The sequence below is a fragment of the Cannabis sativa genome, chromosome 4 (assembly GCF_029168945.1).
Source record: "Cannabis sativa cultivar Pink pepper isolate KNU-18-1 chromosome 4, ASM2916894v1, whole genome shotgun sequence".
Lineage (NCBI taxonomy): Eukaryota > Viridiplantae > Streptophyta > Magnoliopsida > Rosales > Cannabaceae > Cannabis > Cannabis sativa.
The window spans coordinates 8683559-8697918 of NC_083604.1; the positions used below are offsets into that span (position 1 = coordinate 8683559).

Genomic DNA, 14360 nt, shown 5'->3' on the forward strand with positions numbered 1-14360 from the left:
GAAATCAATAGTTTCAAACTATTGTTGGTACATGATATGTATATATATAGTTACTATATAATTCAGTTTGCATATTCCCAAAAGTGGATATATAATTTACTAATATTTGTTAGTGATCCAATATAATCAAAGTGATAAAGAATCACAAAATGATTATTTGAAAAGCTTCCTGAAGAAGTCTTACATACAATTGCTACTTTGAGTAGTAAAATATTTTTGTATGTACCTAGATGTATAACTTTTATCTAGTTATGAAAGTGATAAGAAATAACTTATTATATGTACTGGTTGTACATTTAAATATATAATATATCAAGTCATGATAATTAGACTGATGAATAGTCTATTAATAAATTAGACGACTTGTTAAAAAGATACCAGGAAACATGAATGATATATTATGGTTATATCTATTTGACCATTATAACAACATGATGAAGTTGTCATGTACATTTTACATTATACACATCATTGAATTGATGATAGTGATTCCTGAAGAAATATAAAGTTTGATAAACATAATAGTGACTCTTGAAGAGTGTATGTTTTGGAGAATAATATAATTATATTATTCGTGTATATAAAAATGAAACTTATAATGATTATGTTGTAATAAATTTACATTACCTTTGAAAGTTTCATTGAAATACAAATTATAGTGAACCTGAAGTTCATTAATTGAATTATTTTGACATGATAAATCATATGCAATAAATTGTCAAAGGATTTGACTAAATTTTGTTGAAGAACCAAAAGATTCTTCTCATTGTTAATTTATAAGGCTCAAAAGAAGAATGTGCATATATTTGCACATAGAAAATATTTAAATTATATTTCTTTAACAATCTTGAGCCATTGTTAGATTTTTATTGCATAGTTTCTTATCGATGTGATAAGATTATATGATCATGCATTTACAAAATGTGTAAATTTATGTATTTCTAATTATACACGTATGACTCATTCTTAGAAATGAATTAAGTTCATAAGTATTGAACTTGAAACTGAAGTTATTGAACCTGAAGTTCAATGTCATATAATATATATGAGTTTAAATAGATATTGATTCATTGTGATATATTGAAATCCCTACAGTGTATTAATATTATTAGATATCACAATTTCTTAAAATTCTCTCGATCAGGGGGAGAGAAGCAGTTGGGATCGATGATAATTTTTGAAAAATGATCCTTGCACAAAGTTATAAGAACGATATAGTTCAAAATGATATATACCAACTGCAAATCAATATTACTCAAAGTTGAGATAGAATGAGTTGAAAACGCCTGAAGCGTAAATGAACAATATAGAAATTATTAGTAAATGTTCATTTGATTTGCCCTGAAGTTGTTAAATCTAGAGGTACTCATGGAGATACCTTAATGTTATAAAGTATTAAAATGATAACCGTGATGAAAACGGTACTCGAAGAGACTCCCAAGAGAAGTTAGACATAACACATTTAATCATAATTGAATCCCTGAAGTGATTCGTTATAGGTACCTATAAATGATAAACATATTTGAAAATATGTAATTTAAAGAGATCTCTATAAGTTATGTCAATATGGGAGGAAATTATCATTTATTGAAATTTTTGTCGACAATAAATATTGAATGTGTGCATATGCAATAAATTACTAACATGAGATAGCAAGGATCATTGTATTAGATTTGTCGAGAATTATCGACATACATTTTGATTTTTGGCCAAAATATTATGACGCAATCCAGGCAAATTTACTCACATAAAGTGAAGTAAGACCTGTAGGGTGTGCAAATAAATATTTCTAATGAGAAATTTGCATATATGTATTTGTACATAATGAATTGTTGTACAAAGTTTGCATAGACATGAGATTGATTGAAGTAAGGCTTAAATATTGAGAAAATATAATCATGATTTGATTATAGCCTGGAATATATTTTATGAGGATTTATAAGCGTCACATAAATGTTGCAACAAAAGGTTATTTATTTGGAGCTCCTAATATAGTGAGAATTTGAAATAAGCCTTATCTAAAAATTCTAGAAGAATTTAATACATGTCTTAAGTGATATAAATTCAAAGTCGCGCGCACTATATGACAAAGATCTTTGTATGAAATAAAGACATGTAAGTAAATTATTATTTGAAAAATACCTATGGTTGTCTATGCAATATAAATACGTAAATTATACGTTGTGATAGACTCTTTAAGAGTTTTTGATTAATTTGAAGAACAAACTTTTATTTCTTTTGTATTTCGAGAAATATTAATGTATAAAGTTAATTTGTTCATTAGTATTGAAGTCCTGAAGTACTTCATATGTATCAAGAATTATAGATATATGATCATTTGATATGGAAATTAAGATCATAAAACAAGATGGAATAAATATATGGTCTTGGAGTACCATCATTGTCACAAATGAAAATTTGTAGTACCATTAATGTGTTATGTTCATATCTACTTGAAATTTTAAATTTTCGTATGAACAAAGTTGTGTACACACATGAATGATACAATTAGTTGGATAAAGACTAATGTTCCACGAACCCCTCATCTATAATTTAGATGTCCATACATACTCTGGAAGAGTTATAAAAAATATATGATCAAAGATCATATATGGTGATATTTTAAAAGTGATAACAATAATCTTATGAGATCTATTATCACCAAAAGAATTATGGATCATATGTGCATGAGGGGGAGACATATTCATGTTGCACTCTTTATCCCTTAGCTCAGGTTTTGTCCCACTGGGTTTTCCTGGCAAGGTTTTTAACGAGGCAACTTGCAAATAGTTATGAATATGAAATATATATTGTACTCTTTTTCCCTTAGCTCAGATTTTGTCCCACTGGGTTTTTCTGGCAAGGTTTTTAACGAGGCAACTATAAATCATGTTAACATACTTGCATTTTATGAAGCAAGTAGAGAATGTGTGTGAGTGAGATCATTGACATAGCATATTTGGGAAACATATGAATTGCACTCAATAAAGAAGTATCAGCCCAAGCAATTCTCTATGGATAATACTGCTTGCATCGCTCAACTAAAAGGATGGTACATTGAAGGAGATAGAGTTAGAACACATTTCACGAAATTCTTCTTTATACGCTTCAAGAAAATACATATTGGTGTTCAACATATTCAATCAAGTGTCAATCTTACAAACTTATTCACAAAGTTATTACCAACATCAACATTTGAGAAGACGGCAGACAAGATCGAAATTCGTCGATTAGAAGATCTCCACAAATGCCTAAATGAGGGGGAGGGAGTTAGTTTACACTATACTCTTTTTCCTTTGACCAAGTTTTCAGTAAGATTTTTAATAAGGCAGCTATTATGGACATCCAAGGGGGAGTGTTATAAATATTAATAATTATGTGGATGTCCAAATCTTTTATTTATTACCATGAATTGTAATCAACATTCCTCTTTTCCTTAGTTTCCCTTTTTCTTAGTTTCTTAATATCTCACTCTTGTATTTGTATAAATAGGGGTTCACTCCATTGGAATAAACAACTCAGAAATTCTCATTCACTTTCTCTTTCTCTCTTCATCTTCTTCTTCTTTCTTCTCATCTACTTTATATTATTTTATATTATTTTATAATAATCTTACTTTTGTTAGCTTTTTAACATTTAATAGCTTTTTAACATTTAAATCTAAGTTTTTGAAGCTTTTTTTTCACTACTTAAATGCTAACGGCAGAATTTATTATTTTTTAATGTGATCTTCCTCAACTATTATATGGAGTCTCTTCTCTTCCCCTTTATTTTTTAAACGTATATTATTCATAACATTTTTAAAGTATACATTAATTAACATTAATATCTTATTAAAAGAGAGAATTAAGACAAAAAAAAAATTATGGAGACCTGTTAGTTTCTCCTTTATATAGCGGTAAAGCTCTTTCGAGGCCTAGCAAGTCTCTTTATCGAAGCTCCACATGTGTGTTTCCAGTTATGTGTAATTCGTAAGTATATAAGTAAATTTATATATTATATGTATATATATTGTATGGGTTTAGCTGTTGGAGATCAAATAATCATTTAAATGGTTTAAATTTACCTATAAAAGACAATATCTTTTATGGTATTTTTTTTTTTGATGAAAATCTTTTATGGTATTGTAGGTAATGCAAAAATATGAAATGTGGACTATACATATATAAATAGATGTGTGTGTGCATGCGTTCGTTGGTGCTTTTATATTGGTTGTTTTTTTAGGAAGAATATATGACATATTTGATTAATTAATCATGTATCTTGTATATTTATATAATCCTTTTGGCATGTGAGGTGGCTTCTCACATGAATTTTCTTTTACTTTTGTTGCTCTTTCAATTTTTCACATTTTTGTTATATTTTTATTCTTTATTAATATTTATTCATCATTTAAAAAATTATTATTGTCTTTTCATTTTCATAACTCATATCCTAATACTATTTTATTATTACTCTATTTATATTATCACTATTATTGTTGTAACATTTTTTATATTCGATGATCATAACTAATAAGATTAATTTGTATTATTAAATATTAATTTGTATTATTAAATAACAAATAATATATTCCTAATCTTTAAGTACTATATAAGATGATTTGGCTTGTGAGTTGGCAGCTAGAGAAATTTTTTTATTTGATTATAATGGTTTGTTTGAAGAGATGAACAAAGTAAAAATGTCATGCAATATATTTGTGGTTTGAACGTTAAAGGTATCCATCATGATCATTATCATTTCATCTTTTTTTAAATTTCGTATGTTTTTTTTTTCTATTACTTTGAAAATAGACTTCTAAAATTATGAGTAAAAGTCTTTTATTTTACTTAATATTTTATCTATATATATATATGTGTCTCATAATTATGAGTCAAGGTCTTTTATTTACATATGTCTCATGGTGAGGTTTAATGTCCTTAAAATAGGTGATCACTATATTATTGAGTAAAATCAATGTGTATTAGGCTTTGGCTCACAAAAAAATGAAGAAAGAACGACAAAAGCATAAAGAAGCGGGATGAAACTCTATTTGAAGAACTCTAAGATCATAAAAAATGGGATCATACTCGAGAACAACAATGAAGTTTATATTACCTATTAGAGACGATAAACAATTCTCATCCAACATTGTGTATTATTATGTTTAAATTTTTTTAAAAGCACTCCCATATATATTGTGCTACTGTATATTTAGACCTTTATATTCGAATAAAATTTTAATTTTATGTGATCTCTTCTATTTTATTTTTCTCTTTTATTTAAAAACATGTATACATCAATTTTTTTTATAATTATTTTTATGCCATAAGTTATATATAATTTTAGTACAATATATAAATTTCTTTATGCTCCAATCATTTTTAACAAAATTCATATATTATTAATAATTAGATACAAAACATTGTTTATAAATTTATATCATTTTTTTTTTTATTTTTAACATAATTATTCAAGAAAAAAAATTACTTCCTTTTAAGAATATTAATTCAAAATAATAATTTTTTTTAATTAATCTATTTGTGTTATATTAATTTTATTTTATTGCTATCCATTAAAAATTCTTCAAATTTTATATTAGAAAGCTAAAAAAAGAAAAGAGGCTATATTAGAGTACACAAAATTATTATCATAAAGAAACAAATCTTACAAAACAGTACATAAAACATAAATACAAATTAATCAATCAATATATATATATATGAAGATTTTAAGGAGTTGATGTCGCATGATTCTTATTATCTCTAATACTTATTTTTTAAATTTTTTTTACTAATTTTGTAACCCTCTATATGTAGACCAAAAATCATATATATATCATACTAATACTGTACTTAATACTAATAACTTTTACAGCAATGACCTATCCATTCATATATTTTTTTCAATTCTCCTCTCAATGCTATTTATTATCAATCATAGTAGTTAAGAAAAATTAACTTTTTTTTTTATTATTTCTTTCTTTACTAAAAAATTACATGCCTATGACATTCTAAAAACAAAACCATCACTTCTATCATTTATATACATTCATTCATTTTATTAAAAAACATAATAACAAAATAACTATATTATACCATACGTTTTTCATTATTACATGATATCTACACCCATATTTCATCTATATATATATATAGATATCCTCATTTAAAAAGAAACAAATTAAATACAGAGGCTAAATTTTACTTTGTGACATATGAAATCATTATTATGACTTGAATCTTTTTTTTATATATATAAATATATATATATATATATATATTTCTAATAGATTTTTTTTTGGTAGAAGCTAAATTTCATTAGGAAAGATCTTTCACTTCAACAAACACAACTAATCATTAATTTGAGTATGATCATCATTCTTACTAGAATTACTTTTTAGGTGAGTCTTAATATTTTCCTTAATTTTGTTTACAAGTGTTCAAAAGAATTTCTTCATTTTTATTTATTTTTAAAATTTGTGCATATTAATTTGTTAAGTTTGTGTTGTGTATGATAGTTGCCAGAAATTTTTCCTGTAAAATACATATTGTAGTAATGTGTTGCAATATTATTATACAAACTTTTTTATCCTAAACTTTCTCCTCTTATTTTTTTTGATTAATTACTAAACTTTTTATTTATTTTTCTCACTTAATTATAATTTATAAGAACATGTGTATTTTATTATTTCTTCAAGCTTCATTTTTTTAAAAAAAAAATATTATTTTTCCCACTTTGAAGTAAATATGTTATGCTGACTTTTGTTGTATTTTATTAAATATAATTATTAATTTAAAGCAAATATATTGAGTTGTTTAGTAAGTGAATTATAAAAATGAATATTGTATAAGAGATGTATAAGTTACACAAAATTAATTTTTAAAATTGATTTATTTTTAACTGTGTAACGTATGTAACTATTTTTTAATTGATTAATTTAAAATATAAATACATTAAGAAGTTTATTATTTAGTGAATTACAAATTTAATTTAAAAATTAAAAAAAAATTATATAACTAATGAGTTGCAGAAAATGAAATTCATGATGTTAAATTTCAACATGTATGTAACATTCATATGTATTAATTAATTATTAATAAACTAATATAATATTAATGTGCCTTAGTGTATTAAAATTATTGGGTTTACAGATACCAATTTAATAAATACTTTGAAAAAATATGATATGTATCTTTCTGTAATTTTTACAATCTCATTTTCAGACATGTATATAACTTTTCTATTAATTTTTATTGTAAAATAATATTTTGTCATCTTAATTTTTATTAAACACCAAATTGTAGTACGGAATCATCTACAAAGATCTCAGTCAAAGCAGGCATATGCCAAACGTGTATACCCCCCGAAGCTACAGGTAGAACACATGGTAGAGAGACCATTTCGTACTTATCCTAATTGTTGGTTCAATTTATTAATATCATATATATGTTACGCAAAGCAAGGTCTGTCATTGAGAAGCTGGTGGGAGGTCTTTGTGTTTCGGGATTCTTAAGATTTTTAGGCTGGTGAACCCTGTTCTGGGGTTGGTTTTCATCATCGATGACGAGAGCCTTTTACAATAATTACCTGATGAAATCAGAGGGACCTATTGTTGGATATTAGGTGGGATTCTATCATCAAAGTCTAAAGCGTGGTTTGAACACTAAAACATCATCACATGGGATTAATTTTTAGAATGAATTAATAACATATCAATTAGAAACAATACTAATATAATTTCAAAAACTGATAGCTTCTTAAGTCGCAAATTTTCATTAAAGGGTATCTATTAGACTATCAGCATCAATCTAAATAATTAGAAGTTTATGCTGCAAAATATAATTAATTTAGTATTGCTTACTTTATTGTATATTTTTTGATGAATGCAAGAAAGATTCTTGAATTTTTTAATATTTTGTCAAAACTTTAAAATTTAAATTATGTTTTTAAAAATGAAAATAAAGCTTTATTTAAAAAGAATTGTCAAATAATAGAATATTATAGTTTATATTTTGTCTTGCTATTTGTGGTATAAGTTTTTTACTTAAACTTATATAAAATTAATTATAAATTAATAAAATTATATATTTTTTTTGTAGGACCGCGCAACGCGCGGTTACGTTACCTAGTATCTATACAATTGTATTGTTAGGATAGATGACATAGCAAGCTCTTCTTCTAATGTTCTAACTTTTCTAATTTGTGATTTTTTTCTAAATTTTTATTTAAATAAAATAAATAATGTAACAACCACATACATGTATCTACATTGATATAAATTGATATAAATGCATAAATATAACAACGTATTATATTAATACCATTTATTTAACATTTTCATATTATCAATTTAATTTTTGACCCTTTATATTCATATTTTTGATTTTTTTTTCTCTCTATCATATATGTTTTGGTTGTGTCTATATAGCTTCACTTATCACCTATAAATAGTGGCAATGAATGTAAAATTTGGCACGATAATAATCAGTCTTTCACCTAGCTATTTATTTTATTTTTCTTTCGCAAGGTGATTAGCTTTGCTATTTCTTTTTAGTGTACTAAATAAAGACAATTTGTATTATATATGTTTGAAGTGTACGTGCCTTTTTAAAAGGAAAAAGGTCACCTATCTATAATTTTAAGTGGAATCACACATATAAATATAGATAATATATACATTGATTTCTTTGATTTAACCCTTTTTTTTAGATAGTTTCGTTTTTATTGCAAGTTTATTTGAATTTGTTTTGTTTTTTTTTTCTTTTGAGAAACTTGGCAACACAAAATTGATTCTCAACCATCTCTACAATTCGAATAATGGTACATATTTAAGTGTAAGAGTTTGTCAATATACATTGTATGTATATCTTTCTTTTTTTTTCTTGTAGTTTCTCTTTTATTGCAAGGATTTTTTGGGGGGACTTGGACTTGGAGAAACTTGGGCAACATAAAATTGATTGTCAACCAATTCTACAATTGGAATAACGGTACATATTTAAGTGTAAAAGAGTTTGTTAATATACATTCATGTATATTATATTTGTTAATTTGTTTGATTTTTTTTTTTTTTTTGATAAAACTTTTTATTGTTGTAGCTTTGGAGAAATTTCAGCAATGAAAATTAAAGTGATGAGGTGACAGCCTCTATGATTTTTTTTATTTTCTCAATGTTTCTCATTTATTTAATTTTTAACAGTTTTTTAATTTAATCATAATTTAGTCAAATGGAACTCAATAATTTATTGTTTCTTTGAATGTGTGTAAATTAATTATAATAATGGAATAGATAACATACGTTATGTTTTATAAAAAATTCTCAGCAATAATCATCTTCATTAAATAAAAAAGCTTTCTCAAAATGTTTTTGTAAAAATTTTCTTTATTAAATTAAATTATTTATTGTAACCTTTTCTTTTCTGTAAAATTTTCATTTTTATTTATTTTGCATTCATAAAAAAATATATAATTAATTAATGATAATAAAAATATAATTATAACCCTTTACTTATTCATAACCTCTTTCATATTTTTATTTATTTTATATTCATTAAAAATATAATCATGATGATAACAATTTTTCAACCTTCCACCTATCCATAATCTTTTAATTATTGTATGCTTAAATTTCATGTATGTAACAACTAAATTCTAATTAATGTTCCAAGTAATTGTTAATAACAAGTTATTATATATTTTTATATTATTTCAATAATGTTTAACGCTTCAATTTTCGTTCATTAACACTAAAAAGATGTAGGAAATTTTAATCAATAATCACTGTTCCGTTGATTCGTAGAAATTTTGATTAATTTTTTAAGGAAAATGATGTATATCATGAAAATGAAAATGTATCAATAATTTTTATCTTGAATGACATGACATGTCATGTCATAGTAATTCATGATAATTTATCATGATGTATAGTATTGTTCTATTTTTTATAGCATGGTGGATTGATTTGTATGTTAATATAAATTAGAATCAACACATAGAATTTCATTCAAATAAGTGATTTAAAATTTATGGAGATTACTGTGAACCTTATGGCCAAAGATCAAAATTGATTTTGAGATAAGTTTCATGTTATGTTTTGAGGGTGTTGGATGAGTTTTATTCATTTATTTTTGGATTTCATGTTACAAGCTTTAGTTGTGTTGCAATTGTAAAATATATATATGAAATTTATTAATAATTAATTTTTCATGTAGGGTCAATTCATTCATCTTAAATACCAAGCACAAGCTTATATTAAAGTCTTTGTACTATTAAGTGTTTGAATTTGGGATTAAGGTGAATGAGGTTCTATCTCAAAATTAATTTGTAATGGAAAAGTAACTCATTCATCTTATATATATTCTATTATCTTTCTACATATTAACAATGTAGGATTTTCTAATACTATGTCTTTGTAATTATATTCTAATTCACCTTTCAAATCATTAGAAGATTAGACTAAAAAATTTATTAATTCTTTTACATTATATTTGTTTTTCTTGGCTAAAAATAATGTGATGCTTTTATTTATTTTTATTTTTTTTAACTTTTGGACCTTATAGATTTTCTTTTGATGTCATATGATTAATATGCACTTTTTAAATTCTAATAAAAGTGGATGCCTGAAATGATAAATTTAATTTTTCTCACATTGAGAGAGAAGGATTTAAACTTGAATTCCTCTATGCCTATGACCACTATTGAATGACAACTTAATCCAATATATTTTATAAAATGGTATACAATATAAATATATTCAGATGAAAATTTGGGTCACAATAGTTAGCTAGAGAGGCTAAGAAAGAAAGTTTTAGGACCATAATTAAAAATATTTGACCAAAATCAATCTCAAAGTGTCATCATGATTTATTTTGTAAAACAAAGAACCTAATAAAATTAACATTTAACAAAATAAAAATGATATCACTGATAACTTTTACAAAATAAAAATCATCTTGAAATTATATTTATTTTATTACAAAACCGCGCCAAGCGCGGCTATGTTTACTAGTCTATATTATAATCAAGAAGATAACAGATCAGATAGGGTGTTGTCCCATTTTGGTACCAGTTCTATTGCAAAATGCATACACAATACAAGATTGTGTTAGCATTGTTTAATGTAATATTATTACTTATATTAAGCAAACAAATCTGGTCCCAAGAGACAGAGAACTACATCCTAAGCTTAGCCATAGCTCGCAATGGCTCAGCTTTCTGCAAGGTGAGGCCAAACTTCTCTTCCATATCAATAGAATTTGGTTCAATTCCATCTTCAAGCTTCCAATCAAACGAGTGAATCAAAGAACCCAACATCAAATCAACCATTCGCATGGCCAACGGTAAGCCGGGGCAGATTCTGCGGCCACTGCCGAATGGAAGGAGCTCAAAGTGTCTGCCTTTGACATCAATATTTGACTCTAAAAACCTCTCTGGAATGAACTCATTAGGATTGTCCCAAACTTTGGGGTCTCTTGAAATAGCCCATATATTAACAATCACTTGAGCATTCTTTGGGACCAAATAACCACAGATTTTCACATCAGATTCAGCTTTGCGAGGAATTAAAAATGGAGCTGGTGGGTGCAAACGAAAGATCTCTTTGATTATGGCTTGTAAGTAAGGAAGCCTTGTTATGTCTGATTCTTTCATTTGGTTTCCCTTTCCAATTACTTTGTCTAACTCCATTTGGGCTTTACATAAAATTTCTGGTTTTTTAAGCAGTTCAGTCATTGACCACTCTAAGATTAATGAACTCGTATCAGTGCCTGCTGAAAATAGAGCCTGCAACACTACCAACATCTTATTAATTTCATATTAACAAAATCTGTATATGTTAAGAAAAAGTTAGATACATACCACTAGGAAATGTTCAATTGCAATAATGTCTAGAAGCTTATGTTCTTTATTCTCTTCACTCATCATGTAATTAAGAAGATTATCCAAAATATCATGACTTTCATCCATAAGACCAGTAGCAGTACTAGATTCTGTGAGTAATTGCAGTCTTTGGTTGATGATACGGTCGAACAAGCCCATCATTTTCTTGAACTGAAAAGCCATGTTTCTTCTAATGCCTTGGGGATCCACTATCTTAAGAAATGGAAAGTAGTCTGCCAAATTGGGTATACCAGCAGCTTCCATGATATTCAAAACAATGTCCTTCAACTCTTTGGCCATGGCATCATCACCACCATCATGATTAGAGCTAGAATTATTAGCCCAATCAAGGGAGAAAAAAGTTGTGGATAACAAACTCAGTGATGTGTTAAAACCAGCTCTACCAATATCCAAGGCCTCACCTGCTTTAGCCATTTTACCAACATAGCCTAAAAGCTCTTGTACTTTTTGGTACCTCAAATTCTTGTTGGTTTCCAGAGCCTTAACAGAAAACATATAAGAGCTGCATATTTTTCTGAAGTTTCTCCAACTAGGAGAGACAGGAATCCATGGGAGGCCATAATGGTGGTGATTCAAGGCATGGAGTGAGTCAGGAACGGTTCTGTTGGAGAAGAGTTGGTCATGAGTTTGGAGAATTTCTTTGGCTATTTCAGGAGAAGACACTACAATTGTGGTTATTTGGCCGAGCTTCAAACTCATGATTGGGCCATGAATGTGGGAAAGGTTGGCTAGAGATTTATGTGGGTTGTGGCCAAGTTCCAAGAGGTTGCCTATTATGGGGAATGGTTTGGGTCCTGGTGGAAGTTGATGATGAGATTTTACTTGACAACTTTTGCTCCATGACCATGAGAATGCTAATAAGTTGAAGCCTTGAATCAATATCCAAATGATGAGAATGAGATACAGTAAAGAACTCAACAGATCATAAATATCAATGGTCTCCATTCTCTCTATCCTTTACCTCTCTCTCTGTCTTTCTGGTTCCTTGTGTGGATAATATTTGTATAGGCTTAAAAACTTTACACTACTAAATATATATATCTTACCTATTATAGAAAATGTGTATCTAACAGAATTTGTTGCGCACTTAACAGATTTTGTTGTGTTAAACTGTTAGTTTTAACAGAACTAATTAATTAAATCGTTAAAAGTTAAGTGGTGACTCTTCCCGATGTCATACCTTTTCAAAAGATTGCAAACAATTATAATTTATAACTGATTAATTAATAATATGAAAATTAATTTATTAAATATACACACCAAGACAAATCTGGTATCTCTTCGAAACGTCGATCTTTAACGTTCTCAATTGGAATTGATATTTTAGTTCTTGCTTCTTATTTATTTTTCATCTCCTTCCCTTCTTTTCAGTTTATGTTTGGTTTTGTTTTGTGAGTTTAGGTCCTCTTCAGAGTTGTTAATTAAATTTAGTTATGTTGATTTGTGATCCCAAATTTTATTTAAAATGACTTCATTTCATTCATGTAGCCACTAAACAAGTAATTTGCTCCCTTCAAAAGCAAATTAGAAAGGTCCTCTTCCTTCAGTACGTTCAAGTAATGAATTACGTACTGTTAGCAAAATATCGTTGGCAAGGAAGTTGAGTTAGAAAGGTTGATTAATGATTGCTAATGGAGAATCTCATGAGAATAATTAAAATCAAATAACTAAACCAACTAAGACATCTACATGAGCATATTGGAAGATACATCAAGACATCTCTGTTTATAATTGTCTACATAATGTTAATTCTGTATTTTTAGTTTTTGGTTAAAGGTTTTTGTGTGAAGAAAAATCGTGTTTCATAAATTAATTTGGCCATGATTATGTTCATTTTATTTGTTTAAATCTGTATTTCTATAGTTCACTTACATTATAACGGGTTCCATGTTTTTTATTTTTATACTTGTAATCAGAAAATCCATGTCTTATGGTAACAAAACAAAATTTATTCGACCAAAATATATATAATTTCTGCTCATTTTTTCTCAATCCTTTCACTTTTTTGGGACACTTATCTAAAATTATTACTAAACAGCTTTTCAAAAATAATTCCATACAGAACACCAAATAGAAAGAATATAATTTTACTTAACTGTATCACCATATTATTATTTTTAATTTTTAAGATAAGAATTAAAGATTTAAATTTATTTTTCTTAAGATGTCTAAGTAGGGGGAGAGAAAGAAAAAAGGATAAAGAATTTTTTATTTCACATTCGTATGTATTATTATTATTATTATGTGTGGTTTATATATATTTCTATTATTGTTTCTTTTAAAACAATAAAAAAGAAAAAGTATTTATGTTTTTTAATAAATTACTATTGTGATGTCGTTACTTATTACAATTACTAAAACAATATATTCTTAATATTATTTAAAAATAATAGAAAAAGTGTATGATATTTATATAAAAAAAAATATTATAAAATTAAAACTATTACGGGTAAAGGTGGATGAAGCGAAAGTGATTGAATATT

At 26.4% G+C, this 14360-nt stretch overlaps 1 protein-coding gene across 1 annotated transcript; it reads right to left on the reverse strand.

Moving 5' to 3' along the window:
* Positions 1-10910: 10910 nt before the first annotated feature.
* Positions 10911-12885, reverse strand: LOC133036643 (geraniol 8-hydroxylase-like). Its single transcript, XM_061113234.1, has 2 exons — positions 11836-12885; positions 10911-11760 (listed from the first exon to the last, which is right to left on the reverse strand). Exons 1-2 carry the CDS (start codon positions 12820-12822, stop codon positions 11152-11154), a joined length of 1596 nt encoding a protein of 531 aa, XP_060969217.1. The 5' UTR covers positions 12823-12885; the 3' UTR covers positions 10911-11151.
* Between the last annotated feature and the right edge of the window lie 1475 nt (positions 12886-14360).